Raw genomic sequence first — 14,886 nt, forward strand, 5'->3', positions numbered from 1 at the left:
TTTTTGGGAAAATATGTTATATTTACGTAGGACTTTTGGTATTGAAAGCGGGCAAAGTCATCAACATGCACTGATGGTGGTCTTGAGGTATTGGGTGGGCGAGAACGGAACAAATCTCCTCGAGATGGTGGTGGTCGGGAGTAGCCACGACCACGCATTGATGTTATGAAGATTTTCTTTTCAGGTCTACCGGTACTGGGTTCCACCTCCACACGTCTTGTACGGAAGCAGGGAGCTGTGGGTGTACGTTCACGATTCGATTGTGGTGAGGCAGACAGATGTAATACTCGCTTACAATCTGAGGAGAGATTACATTCGGGTGTTAAACACGATTGAGCCAATTCGGTTAGGTCACATGTTACACGTTCAAATTGAGTTTCAAAGTCTTGGGTTGTCAAATCAACCAATAATCGCTGGTCATTTGATAGTCATCACCGTTAAGGGGATCATAAATGGTAAAAACTGGTCTGGCATCATGTTCTTGCTTGATAAGATCCATGAAAATGTGTAGCTGATTATTGAGACCAATAACTTCCACGGTATATTGTCGGCCATCGGCATTGAGTAGAGAGCATGTAAATGCGTGGCCAAGTTGCTGGCATCATATGGCTCTGCCACAGTTGAGTAGTAAACAATGGCATCCAAATGATAACGAGTTTGTACCTTGTATGATAATTCTATACCCAGTTTAATGAATTGATCTTCATAGGAACGTTTGCAATGTTTTTGGGCCAAATCTTGAATATCATCATTTTCAGCAAGTTCCATTGCCTCGGGATCATTGCTAGATTTGTTATCTGCGATTTCTGTAGTTGTTGTAGTCGCAGTAACATCAGTTGCATTGGGCTCTGTTGGTTGTGTGGGAGATTTTTTCACATCCTCTTGGTCCGTTGGTTTAGTTTCACCATCCAGTGGTTTCATTTCAGTATCTAAAAAATCAAATAAATGTCAATTAAAATTCCATAAGAAATAACATTTATCCTACCTTCACATTCTGCTTCCTCCTGATCGACAACATCTTCCATTTCCTGGGAGGGTACATCTTCAATTCCCAAAAGGATGGCCACCAACATTTGAGCCACCTCAAAACCATCATCAACCAAATAGTCAATGCCAATGTGTGTAGACAAAAAAAAAAGCCTGCAATAAATCCAAACTGGCCAATACCAACGAAGATGGCAGGGCATCACAATTACTCAACAGCAAGAGCAGTGATTCAGCCAAAGTGTGATGATTGAAATAGGCACGTAGAAAATTGGCAAAACTTCTTTGTGCCGAAGAATCTACAGAAATATCAAACTTTTTGGAAACGGGTAAAAATCGCCGTGGCTGTTGATATGACAGACAATTTTCATGTAATGCATCGATAACTTGTAGTACAGCTGATTCCAAAATATTAAATGGCTCCATGCTACATAGTAGGTGATAAAACCAAAACCAGCAAATGCAACTGCAAGAGGAGAGTGAAAACATATTAGGAATATGACGGATTTTGTATTCTAATTAAACTTACATGACGAATGACCACTGGGAAAACTTTTACGTCCCTCATTAATAGCGGTAATACTGCCGGTACAATTGAAAAGATCCAACATATTGTCGGTGTTTGATGTGACATTGCTTGTCAAATGCATAATGCCATCGGGAAAACAACGATAGTAAAAATCTGGCCTTGGTCGTCCAACACTGATTTTGAGTAGACTTGTTGCCAAGCCATTCAACCCCAATATCAGAGTCCAGGCCCAAGAGGCGGCACGAAAATCTCTTCTATCTTTGGTAAACATTAAATGAAATGATGTCACCAACAATGGCCCAATTATAACAGCTAACAGTAATGCTAAGGGTGAAACATAATCTTGGGCTCGTGGATTCTTATACATCCACATTTCTTCGGGGTGTATGACACGTTTAAAGGCGGTTTGGGTTTCCAGTTTACTAAAGATTCAAAAAGAAAGAAAGAATTAAATTAGGATTAGAGTGTTGCGGTCTTTCGTCGGGAGATAAATGTGGAAAACTAAAGACGAGCTGAAGGGAATTTTTAGACGAGTTGAGGGGAGTCGAGCTAAAGGTCGTCTTTATAGAAGAGCTGAAGGTCGTTTTTATAGACGAGCTAAAGGTCGTCTTTATAGACGAGCTCAAGGTCGTCTTTATAGACGAGCTCAAGGTCGTCTTTATAGACGAGCTCAAGGTCGTCTTTATAGACGAGCTCAAGGTCGTCTTTATAGACGAGCTCAAGGTCGTCTTTATAGACGAGCTCAAGGTCGTCTTTATAGACGAGCTCAAGGTCGTCTTTATAGACGAGCTCAAGGTCGTCTTTATAGACGAGCTCAAGGTCGTCTTTATAGACGAGCTCAAGGTCGTCTTTATAGACGAGCTCAAGGTCGTCTTTATAGACGAGCTCAAGGTCGTCTTTATAGACGAGCTCAAGGTCGTCTTTATAGACGAGCTCAAGGTCGTCTTTATAGACGAGCTCAAGGTCGTCTTTATAGACGAGCTCAAGGTCGTCTTTGTAGACGAGCTCAAGGTCGTCTTTATAGACGAGCTCAAGGTCGTCTTTATAGACGAGCTAAAGGTTCGTCGTCTTTATAGGCGAGCTAAAGGTTCGTCGTATTTATAGACGAGCTTAAGGTTCGTCGTCTTTATAGACGAGCTTAAGGTTCGTCGTCTTTATAGACGAGCTAAAGGTGGTGTTTATAGGCGAGCTAAAGGTGGTGTTTATAGGCGATCTAAAGGTCGTCTTTATAGACGATCGAAAGGTCGTCTTTATAGACGATCGAAAGGTCGTCTTTATAGACGAGCTAAAGGTCGTCTTTATAGACGAGCTAAAGGTCGCCTTTATAGACGAGCTAAAGGTCGTCTTTATAGACGAGCTAAAGGTCGTCTTTATAGACGAGCTAAAGGTCGTCTTTATAGACGAGCTAAAGGTCGTCTTTATAGACGAGCTCAAGGTCGTCTTTATAGACGAGCTCAAGGTCGTCTTTATAGACGAGCTCAAGGTCGTCTTTATAGACGAGCTCATGGCTCTGACTGATACTTTTTAGTAGTTATATATAAAAAGTATGTGCTTACCATGGTCCATATACGCGACAAAAGAAAATATAGGTATCATCAGACGTTTAATAGCAAAAGTTTTTAAGAAAATCACTTTTTTTCAAACTTTCAAAAATTCGTTTATTAACGTTTATATTTTGAAGTCTGAAAATCACCTTGGTAACAAAATAGAAAAACGTTCCAAATATTAGTACATGTACTAAAAATACTCCATAGCAACCAAAGCAATTGACAGGCTAGAAAGGATATTTAGCCAATTCAGATGGATAAAGTAAGAAATGCAATGCAAATAAAACCAAAAACATAGCAGAGCTTACAAAAATAAGAAAAAAACTGCAAATAAACTTTAATACTTAAAAAAATATAGAAACAGTTTTAACAAGTGATAGTGAAGTGAGAAAAAAAATCAACCGGAAACAGAGTTATGCTGTGGAAGTAACCAACAATTAAATGCTTGACCATACAGGAATTTCGAATAAGCAAATTTTATTCACTTTTTTCCTGTGGCAAAATGTCAAACGATGAACATAGCCAAACGGAAACATCACTAACTAATAAATCAAAATTGGCTTTAAGACTTGCAAATCGTGTTTCATTTAGCAACAACAATACAAATAGATCTTTGGCAGCGGCAGAAAATGAATATGAAATACTCCCATCATCATCATCGGCAGGAGTTACATTGGCCAGTATAACATCTTCACCATTAGAGTCCCGCACTATTTCACAAACGTCGTCATCATCATCCATACCCCTAAAACGTAATATACCCATACTATTTTCAACAAATAGAGGCCTACATTTGAGAATGTTGTCCACTTCAAGTGGCAGTAACAATAATAACAACCTTAGCTCAACAAAAAGTTCCGGTGGCAGAGGAAGTGATTTGGGCGGAGGTGGTGTTGGCGGTAGTAATAATAATAGTAGGCTGAGTAAAAGCAGAACTAATACCACAGTCATAAATTCTAGTTACACTATAACATTCTGTGATTTAGAACGATGGGTTAGTATGATTTTTTGTACTGTTGTTGTACATACAGATGTACAAATAATTATTTTATTATATGTAATTTTATTTATAGCCATATGAACCCATGTGCGCGCCCCTGATGTTATATAAATAATTGTGATTTTATGACAAAATAAGTTAATAAGTTCATTATTAGTCTATTGGGAATTGTTAGCGAATTAAGCTGTCAAAAGGCTTATCGTAAAAATAGAAAGCCGGCCGGTTTCCATTTGGGTTATACGCACTATAAGGAATATTTAGAATGGTTCCAGTTTTATAAACGATTGGATTTTGATATTAAATTTTATATACATATTCCTGATCGGTGTAGCCAAATATGTATTTGACTTAGAGGTTAAGGTTATATTAGAACTCAAGTTCTAAAAAAATAATAATAGTTTACACTGCCTTAAGATAAGCAGGATGATGACTATTTTGTTAAGACTGTTGGGAGTAGTGTCAACATGCATAAATGTAATATAATATAATTCTTTTCTATTGCCCCGATTGCTTGAATTGCTAGACGTTTACACCAAACAGTTTGTCTTCAAATACAACTCTGATTTACTAACATACATGCATTTGTCGGCTGTCTTCCAGCTGTCCATCATTTTTTCACAGACAGTCTGGTTAACAAATTTTTGACATTTTTTAGTGAAAATGTGTAAGATAATAATTGAAATGTATTGAAAACAAAAGAACATGAACGAAAACAAAATATGTGAACGGAAAACAAAAAGAAATCGACGATTTTCATTCATAACTTTACAACTGTTTTTGCAGTTGTCTGGACGCCAACGTCACACAGGCAAGTTTTGGATTTTTGACAATCAATACATGAACACAACTGTCCTGTCATGTGTAAACGCAGGGTTAATGTAAAGTTGTTTATGAAATAAATAAACAAGTAAAAAAGTATCAGTCAGTTTTGCCGACAGAGATATACCCGATATACCCGGAAGAGATACTAAAAGGAATGGATCTACATTGACCATTATGAAAGTGGATCACCAGCCACTACATATGGTGCCATAGGGGGTTTTTACACCCTTCGGGATGTTTACTCAAGAATCAAAGTGATTCGATAGCAGGTCTTAAAGTGAGCTTATCCGAAATGTTGTGTGGGAGGTACTCGAAAGAGTGAACAAATCTAAACCATATTCGAACCTGATCTATATCTAGTAGATATATTAGGATGTGTAAAGTATGGACCTATTCGTTCACTTCCTTCAAGAGTTACCGTATGAACAAATTTTTCGAACATTTTTGAACTTTTGTGGGGGAGGTATCTGAAGGAGTGGACCGATGTGGCTTATCTTCAAACTTAAACTATGTTTGGACAAAATATTACTAAGGCCAAATTTTGGACCGAATCGGCAGATCCGTTCTTGAATTATCTTGCGCTCCAACCACCTCACACGGTGTCATAGTGTTTTTTTTGCAACTTTCAGGGTATTTTCTCAGGAAGTATGGATTTGCCCCTAATGAAACTTGTACCGTCGTATGGAGGGCAGTGAATACAAGTTTCTAAAACAAAAATCAGAGCGATTCGAGAGATGGCCCTAAACTGAACTTTTCGAAATTTTGTGTGGGAGGTACCCGAAGGAGTGGGCCGATTAAGTCTATATTGAAAAATTATGTAAGTTTGGTACACATTTTACGATGGGCAAAGTATGGACCAAATCGGTTACTCCCTGCAAGAGTTATCGTGCGCACAAATTTTCCGAACATTTTCGAACTTTTGTGGGGGAGGTACCGGAAAGAGTGGACCGATATAGCCCATCTTCGAACTTAAACTAATGGGCCGATTCCGTACAGCGAGGCGAGTCGTGTCGCGTTGCCAGTTGCAATTTTTCCATTACGTATGGCAAAAGTCGCACGACGACGTCAAATTTTGTCGCCGTAATGTTCATTTTCCGGCGACAACAAATTAGCTGTCGCCGTTCATTTTTACTAACGAATAAAAATAAAATAAAAAAAATAAAAATAACTTGTTATCGACGATTATTTTCTATCGCTGTACGTAGTGCATTTTTTAAATTTTGTCACAGAGACGATAGACGACGCGACATGACTCGCCTCGCTGTACGGAATCGGCCCATAAGTTTGGGCAAAATATTACGAAAGCCAAAATTTGAACCGAATCGGTTCATCCGTTCGAGAGTTATCGTGCGCTCCAGCCAGGCAGACAGACAGACGGACGGACATTGCTCAATCGACTCCAAAGTGTCTGAAACACTTTTAGTCCAAACATACTTGGGGTCTAAAACCATTATTTCGATGAGGCACATTTTGCCCGTATGAAAGTGTATATACCCTCGTTAGCATAAATGTTGAGGGTATAATAAATAACTGTTTCTGCAATCATATTGAAGGGGCCATAACCCCTTATTGAGCACAGAAAATGTCATTTTTCATGAATTTGTTTTTCATATTTGTTAGATTCCTTAACAAATGTTTTTTTAGAAGGTTTTGCTTTCATCTAATAGATCACACTTTTAGCTACTTTCAGATTTTTTTTGTTGAAAAATATTGCACAGTGTTCTGACAAGTGGCCGACTACGAAACAGTGTTTTATTAAAGCAGTTTGCGGTGCCCACTGTAGCTCGAAAACGAATAAACCGATCAGCATATGTTTTTGTGGGATCATTAAGAACCTAATAATATTGTACTTAAGCGAAACGGAATTAAAAAATAACCATTTTGAAAAAAATTGTGAACTAAAAAATGGAAAGTTTTTCCGCCATAAATCCGTTAATTTGTTTTTAAAGTCGCCCTTAAGTACAATGATTTAATATGTATAATAATCCCACAAAAACACGTGAAGATCGGATCATCCGTTTTCGAGCTATAGTGGGCACAGCATTCCAACATGCCATTTTGAGAAAATCGAGTTTCAAACTTCTATGTAACTTACAAATCACGATGAAATTCTCTTTCTGACGCTCATATCTCAGCTAATTTTTGTCCGATCGACTCGAAATTTTTGCAACACATTCTATTCTACCTGTACTTTAATATGAGCCAATAGAAACATTTTCGATTTTGTAAAATTTGTAAGTCGCCATAGCCCCTTAAGAAAATGGTTTAAAAGATGCACATATCCATACATATCGTCGGCGTCATGCTTAAGTGTTCCATACGCCATTTTTGACATTTTGAGATAAAGGTACCTTACAAGGTTTTGAACCATGCTCTTTCAGACTTTTTGGTCGGTTTTTCTCTATCTCTTATAGTTTCTGAGATATTCAGATGCCATAATGTTCCATATTCGCTTTGTGACCCAAAATATCTTGTCGTTTTGTTCCATATCCATAAAGCCTGGCGTATGGAACAAAACAACTTTGAACTTTTTAGTTCCATATCCATGTCGTTTGGCGTATGGAACAAAAAGATACAAAAACGAATTGTTCCGCAACAAAAATGATGGCGTTTGGAACAAAAAACGGCCCATTTTTGCCAAGTTACGGAAAAGTGTGGCGTATGGAACAAATTGTTTTATAGGACTTGGTTTAAAAACTGAAGAATAATATTTTCTAAATCCAAATATTTTTGAATATTGTATTGTTATATGAAAACGAAAATTTATCAATCGTTTAAACAAAAAATCCCTAGTTTAAAGACAAAATTTTGATGTAAGTCCACAAAAATATACGCAAAAACGTTCATTCGACTTGAAGCTAGTGTGGACACCGACTAAAAAAATGGTATTATAAGAAAAACGCGTTTAAATTTTTAATGTTACCTTTGAAATGCAAAATATCAATCCGTTTTGTCCGATTTTACCACAAAGAAATAGTAATAAGTGGAGGCAATCCCTTAAATAAATGTTAAGGAAACATATAATAATGGTCCTTATTGTATTTATATGAGAAAAATAAATTTTTCGTTTAAGGTCCTGATTTTCCAACTCCACAGTAGCACTTCATATAAGGGAGGTGGAACACGATTGATAAAAAGTGTTTTGGTTGAAATGTGACAAAACGTGTTCCATGTGACACAAACTGCCAAAAACATGAAAAAAAGATTCCATGGAACAATTCAGCAACTTTTTGCAATTATAAAAATTAGCCATAACTTCTAGACTATCACAGATATCTGACTAAAATATACTACTGATGTTTTCCATGAGTTTAGTTAAGTAGAACTGAGCTCTTAAAATATTGGATTATTGCACCATTTTTATCCTGTATGGCCTTAAACATTAACATGAGTTTTTCTTGAATCAGGCAAACGGCGTATGGAACACTTAAGCATGACACCGACGATATGTACATACACCTGATTTTCTACAAATTTAACATTCATATTTCCCTCTTCTCTTTTCAGAGCACAAATCGAGCCAATACTGTCAGTTTGGAAGATACATTTACAATTGCCCGCCCAGCAGTAGTACCGAACTCTGCCGCTTCCGGCTCACTGGCATCAAGTAGTTTACGATTTTTACCCCACAAAACGAATACAACATCATCAATACGTTTTAAGGGCTATTCCAGATTTGATGTGGAATAAAGAGCTTGCAAAAAAGCAACAACTCGCTCAATTGTATACTACTGCTCTCTTCCAAAACCTGCAAGAATCTACTATTTTGAAAATTTTTTTCTCAAATTTATAAGGTAAAAAATTGTGAAAATTTTAAAAATAGTACACTTTTGCAGAATCTTTGACAGAGCATACATTTCTTCCAGTTTAATTGTTGTTACTAACGTTTTAATTTTTCAATATTTTATGTTCAATACTTTAAGAAAATATCTTTTGTAAATATGTATTTTTTCGAATAAAGTAATATTTTATAGAAATTATAATTTACTAAATTGATTTAAGTTTAAGAGTAATATTACGACAATATGCAGGTATTGACCAACTTTAACTCACCTATAAAGACGACCTTTAACAACAGCCGACCATTAGCTCGTCTATAGAGACGACTCTTCTATAGAGACGACTCGTCTATAGAGACCACCTTTAGCTCGTCTATAGAGACGAAGTTTAGCCCGTCTATCGAGACGACCTTGTAGCTCATCTATAAACACGACCTTTAGCTCGTCTATAAAGACGACCTTTAGCTCGTCTATAAAGACTACCTTTAGCTCGTCTATAAAGCCGACCTATAGCTCGTCTATTAAGACGATCTTTAGCTCGTATATAAAGACTACCTTCGGCTCGTCTATAAAGACGACCTTGTAGCTCATCTATAAACACGACCTTTAGCTCGTCAATAAAGACGACCTTTAGCTCGTCAATAAAGACGACCTTTAGCCCGTCAATAAAGACGAACTTTAGAGCTCGTCTATAAAGCCGAACTTTAGAGCTCGTCTATAAAGACGACCTTTAGAGCTCGTCTATAAAGACGATCTTTAGAGCTCGTCTATAAAGACGACCTTTAGAGCTCGTCTATAAAGACGAACTTTAGAGCTCGTGTATAAAGACGACCTTTAGAGCTCGTCTATAAAGACGACCTTTAGCTCGTCTATAAAGACGAACTTTAGAGCTCGAATATAAAGACTATAGAGACGACTCGTCTATAGAGACCACCTTTAGCTCGTCTATAGAGACGAAGTTTAGCCCGTCCATCGAGACGACTTTGTAGCTCATCTATAAACACGACCTTTAGCTCGTCTATAAAGACGACCTTTAGCTCGTCTATAAAGACTACCTTTAGCTCGTTTATAAAGCCGACCTATAGCTCGTCTATTAAGACGATCTTTAGCTCGTATATAAAGACTACCTTCGGCTCGTCTATAAAGACGACCTTGTAGCTCATCTATAAACACGACCTTGTAGCTCATCTATAAACACGACCTTTAGCTCGTCAATAAAGACGACCTTTAGCTCGTCAATAAAGACGACCTTTAGCCCGTCAATAAAGACGAACTTTAGAGCTCGTCTATAAAGCCGAACTTTAGAGCTCGTCTATAAAGACGACCTTTATCTCGTCTATAAAGACGACCTTTATCTCGTCTATAAAGACGACCTTTATCTCGTCTATAAATACGATCTTTAGAGCTCGTCTATAAAGACGACCTTTAGAGCCCGTCTATAAAGACGAACTTTAGAGCTCGTGTATAAAGACGACCTTTAGAGCTCGTCTATAAAGACGACTTTTAGAGCTCGTCTATAAAGACGACCTTTAGGGCTCGTCTATAAAGACGAACTTTAAAGCTTGTCTATAAAGACGACCTTTAGAGCTCGTCTATAAAGACGACCTTTAGAGCTCGTCTATAAAGACGACCTTCAGCTCGTCTATAAAGACGACCTTTAGCTCGTCAATAAAAACGACATTTAGCTCGTCAATAAAGACGACATTTAGCTCGTCTTTAAAGACGACCTTTAGAGCTCGTCTATAAAGACAACTTTTAGCTTGTCTATTAAAGTGACCTTTATCTCGTCTATAAAGACCGACCTTAGCTCCTCTATAAAGACGACCCTTAGCTCGTCAATAAAGACGACCTTTAGCTCGTCTATAAAGACTACCCTTAGTTCATCTATAAAGACGACCTTTAGCTCGTCTATAAAGGCGACCTTAAGATCGTCTATAAAGGCGACCTTAAGATCGTCTATAAAGGCGACCTTAAGATCGTCTATAAAGACGACCTTTAGCTCGTCTATAAAGACGACCTTTAGCTCGTCTATAGAGACGACCTTTTGCTCGTCTATAAAGACGACATTTAGCTCCTCTATAAAGACGACCTTTAGCTCCTCTATAAAGACGACCTTTAGCTCGTCTATAAAGACGACCTTTAGCTCGTCTATAAAGACGACCTTTAGCTCGTCTATAAAGACGACCTTTAGCTCGTCTATAAAGACGACCTTTAGCTCGTCTATAAAGACGACCTTTAGCTCGTCTATAAAGACGACCTTTAGCTCGTCTATAAAGACGACCTTTAGCTCGTCTATAAAGACGACCTTTAGCTCGTCTATAAAGACGACCTTTAGCTCGTCTATAAAGACGACCTTTAGCTCGTCTATAAAGACGACCTTTAGCTCGTCTATAAAGACGACCTTTAGCTCGTCTATAAAGACGACCTTTAGCTCGTCTATAAAGACGACCTTTAGCTCGTCTATAAAGACGACCTTTAGCTCGTCTATAAAGACGACCTTTAGCTCGTCTATAAAGACGACCTTTAGCTCGTCTATAAAGACGACCTTTAGCTCGTCTATAAAGACGACCTTTAGCTCGTCTATAAAGACGACCTTTAGCTCGTCTATAAAGACGACCTTTAGCTCGTCTATAAAGACGACCTTTAGCTCGTCTATAAAGACGACCTTTAGCTCGTCTATAAAGACGACCTTTAGCTCGTCTATAAAGACGACCTTTAGCTCGTCTATAAAGACGACCTTTAGCTCGTCTATAAAGACGACCTTTAGCTCGTCTATAAAGCAGAGTTCGAAAATAAACAGTACACTAACATAGTGTACCGCTCCGAGAACAGTATCACTAAAATATTTTTAGCGTTAGTGTTCCGGAACACAAACACTAAAAAATATTTTAGTGATACTGTTCCGGAGCACAACGAAAAACGTAGTGTACCACATTTTGGTACACTAAAAACGTTGGGTACCGCAGTCGGAACACTAACAATCGTAGCGCTCCGCAGTCGGAACACTAAAAATCGTAGTGCTCCGCAGTCGGAACACTAAAAATCGTAGTGCTCCGCAGTCGGAACACTAAAAATCGTAGTGTTCCGCAGTCGGAGCACTAAAAAATCGTAGTGTACCACATGTCGGAACACTAAAAAATAAGGTAATGATAATGTACCACACACGAGTTTATTATGATTTGGGAGGAAAATTAAATATTTATTTTTTTTGAATTAAGTACAAATTAAGACATAAAAACACAGATACACCTGTTATATCCATGTATGTATACATATTAATTAATAACGTTGGGAACTTAAGTAGAAAATATGACAAACTTTAATTCGGTTCTTGTACAATGGCGCACTAAAAATTGTAGTGTTCTGACTGTGGATACATAGAAAATACCACAAAGGAGTTTATTATGATTGGTGAGGGAAATTAAATATTTTATAATTTTTTTTAATAAATACAAATTAAGAAATAAACTATAATAGAACACGTGAAAAACGTCTGATTTGATTTTTGGAGAATGGATCAATAAAAATCGTAGTGTTCGGCTGCGGAGCACTAAAAATCGTAGTGTTCCGACTGCCAGATCACTAAAAATCGTAGTGTTCCGACTGCCGGATCTCTAAAAATCGAAACAATGGATCAATAAAAATCGTAGTGTTCGACTGCGGAGCATTAAAAATCGTAGTGTTCCGACTGCCGGATCTCTAAAAATCGAAACAATGGATCAATAAAAATCGTAGTGTTCGGCTGCGGAGCACTAAAAATCGTAGTGTTCCGACTGCCGGATCACTAAAAATTTTAGTGTTCCGACTGCCGGATCTCTAAAAATCGAAACAAAGGATCAATAAAAATCGTAGTGTTCGGCTGCGGAGCACTAAAAATCGTAGTGTTCCGACTGCCGGATCACTAAAAATGTTAGTGTTCCGACTGCCGGATCACTAAAAATTTTAGTGTTCCGACTGCCGGATCTCTAAAAATCGAAACAAAGGATCAATAAAAATCGTAGTGTTCGACTGCGGAGCACTAAAAAAATGTTCCGACTGCCGGATCTCTAAAAATCGAAGCAATGGATCAATAAAAATCGTAGTGTTCGGCTGCGGAGCACTAAAAATCGTAGTGTTCCGACTGCCGGATCACTAAAAATGTTAATGTTCCGACTGCCTGATCTCTAAAAATCGAAACAAAGGATCAATAAAAATCGTAGTGTTCGACTGCGGAGCACTAAAAAGATGTTCCGACTGCCGCATCTCTAAAAATCGAAGCAATGGATCAATAAAAATCGTAGTGTTCGGCTGCGGAGCACTAAAAATCGTAGTGTTCCGACTGCCGGATCTCTAAAAATTTTAGTGTTCCGACTGCCGGATCGATTACGCTGATCGGACAGAATGTATTTCATAACTGAAAACAACCGTTCCACACTTACTTGGGTTGATGGTATTGCCAGTACAATTTTAGCAATACCACTAATATTGTTTTTCTGAGAATCCCAATATTCTATAACATTTCCGTTCAGTGGTAATCTAGACTGTTGCTCGTAAATGGAGAATTCGGGTTCAAGATTTGCGAGATTTGAAGAATGCGGCGTATATGTAGTAGGATCTAAAATCTGCAGATATTCGGAAAAAGATTTCGCTGTACTGGCCCTGCTTGTTGACGGCATATCATTTAGTATTGTGTAGGCTGTGTTATCTGCGGGGGATTCTGAAATATAAAATGTGATTATAGTAAAATTTTATTGTTTGGCATTCATTTAGCAAACTTACCTTCTATTGAGTTCATGCGTTTATATAACGACACTATGAACTTTTTCGCTCTTTGCTTCTGTTCACTTGTTATGCAGACTTTAACACGTGGATCCAAAAACACGGCTGCATTGAAGAGCTCGTTATCAAATAGCTTATCGGTTCGTGTTTTCAAGGACCCTTTTAGTAGAGTTTTCATTTCCGAGTTTGGCAAAGCGTCAATTTGGAATGTTATATCCATTATAATAATATATAACTCGCTATAACACAGTTGTTCAGTTTGCAGCTTCATTGTAGCTGTACAAATAGGTTTAAATATTCCAACAAATTCATTGGCGAAGGACCAGTCATCAGAACAGAGGAATAATTCCATATTATTCGCGCTTAATGTAGTTACAATCTCTCTCATTTCCAATAAGCGTTCAATCATATTGTATGTCGAATTCCATCTTGTTGCACAGTCGATTATAGGTTTTTTGTGAAGTTCATTTTTAAGAATATTTAGAAACTTTTTAGTTCGAAGTTTTTTGACGACGTCTCTTAGGTTTTCTATTCTTTCTTTTATTGCCTGTTGCTTTAACACATCATTGACGCATAGTTGTAGCGTATGGGCACCACAACGAATGTTAATTATTTGGTAAGAAGATGTATTAAAGTCAATGGACTCAATATTATTAATAGCTGCTTGGCAATCCACATCATCATCATCTTCGTTATCCAGAACTTCCTCATTCGTCATCAGTTGTAAATCGGAGTTCAAATTATTAACAGTTTTTATCATGTTTGATCCGTTGTCGGTTGTTATACTCAAAATGTTGCGGGTATCAACTCCATATTCTTTTAGAACTTCCAATATAATCGATTTAAGGTATTCAGCTGTATGCCTGGACTTAAGCTCTTTTACTGCCAACGTTTTAATAACGATTTTCCCATCTTTGATGTATTGTACATTGATACCGAGCACGCTGAAATCCAATCTGGTTGCAACATCAATCTTTAGAGAGAGTAATATCCCCTTCAAATCATCACATATTTCCGTTTTAATATTTTTGGAAAAAGCTATTATTCTTTCCATTATGTTGTGTTCGTTGACTGTTACCCCAAGCAAACTTAGAACTGGTTCCATAAGAATTTTAAAGGCTCTATCTTCTGCCATGTGCAAAGGACGTCCATGTTTGGTGAATAGTTCCACTATTGCCAGTTCGATGTTTTTTGGATTCACACTTGTACGTAGTAACATTGTTTGGACACTATTTTGAGTAGTTTTTGCACGCTTTTGTTCGATATAGTTTGCATATAGATCAGGGTGCAATCTTTTTAGATGTCTTTCCAAATTTCCGGTATGTACACTTAAAATTTTATTGCTACAACTTTGAATATTACACACTATTTCGTTTGATTCGTTTGTATTAAACATGTCAAAAAGAATACTGTTTTTTGGCCTTGGCATTTTGGTATTTATTCACTCGATGTTTGATAGGAACTGAA

The 14,886-nt window shown here is 37.5% G+C and overlaps 3 protein-coding genes and 1 pseudogene across 3 annotated transcripts; 1 reads left to right on the plus strand and 3 right to left on the minus strand.

Moving 5' to 3' along the window:
• Nucleotides 1-412: 412 nt before the first annotated feature.
• LOC141394938 (protein virilizer-like) lies at nt 413-1,187 on the minus strand. Its single transcript, XM_073970119.1, has 2 exons — nt 986-1,187; nt 413-929 (listed from the first exon to the last, which is right to left on the minus strand). The coding sequence occupies exons 1-2, from the start codon at nt 1,185-1,187 to the stop codon at nt 418-420; spliced, it is 714 nt and encodes a 237-aa protein (XP_073826220.1). The 3' UTR covers nt 413-417.
• Nucleotides 1,149-1,931, minus strand: LOC141391585 (phospholipid phosphatase 5 pseudogene; annotated as a pseudogene).
• LOC141390399 (uncharacterized) lies at nt 1,810-14,886 on the minus strand. The gene is made up of 3 exons (XM_073963311.1): nt 13,420-14,886; nt 13,080-13,357; nt 1,810-1,935 (listed from the first exon to the last, which is right to left on the minus strand). Exons 1-3 carry the CDS (start codon nt 14,846-14,848, stop codon nt 1,933-1,935), a joined length of 1,710 nt encoding a protein of 569 aa, XP_073819412.1. The 5' UTR covers nt 14,849-14,886; the 3' UTR covers nt 1,810-1,932.
• LOC141390398 (uncharacterized) lies at nt 3,285-8,865 on the plus strand. Its single transcript, XM_073963310.1, has 2 exons — nt 3,285-4,054; nt 8,390-8,865. Exons 1-2 carry the CDS (start codon nt 3,563-3,565, stop codon nt 8,570-8,572), a joined length of 675 nt encoding a protein of 224 aa, XP_073819411.1. The 5' UTR covers nt 3,285-3,562; the 3' UTR covers nt 8,573-8,865.

Source organism: Musca autumnalis, unplaced genomic scaffold (genome assembly GCF_047663935.1).
Source record: "Musca autumnalis isolate F117 unplaced genomic scaffold, ASM4766393v1 scaffold_1, whole genome shotgun sequence".
Taxonomy (NCBI): domain Eukaryota; kingdom Metazoa; phylum Arthropoda; class Insecta; order Diptera; family Muscidae; genus Musca; species Musca autumnalis.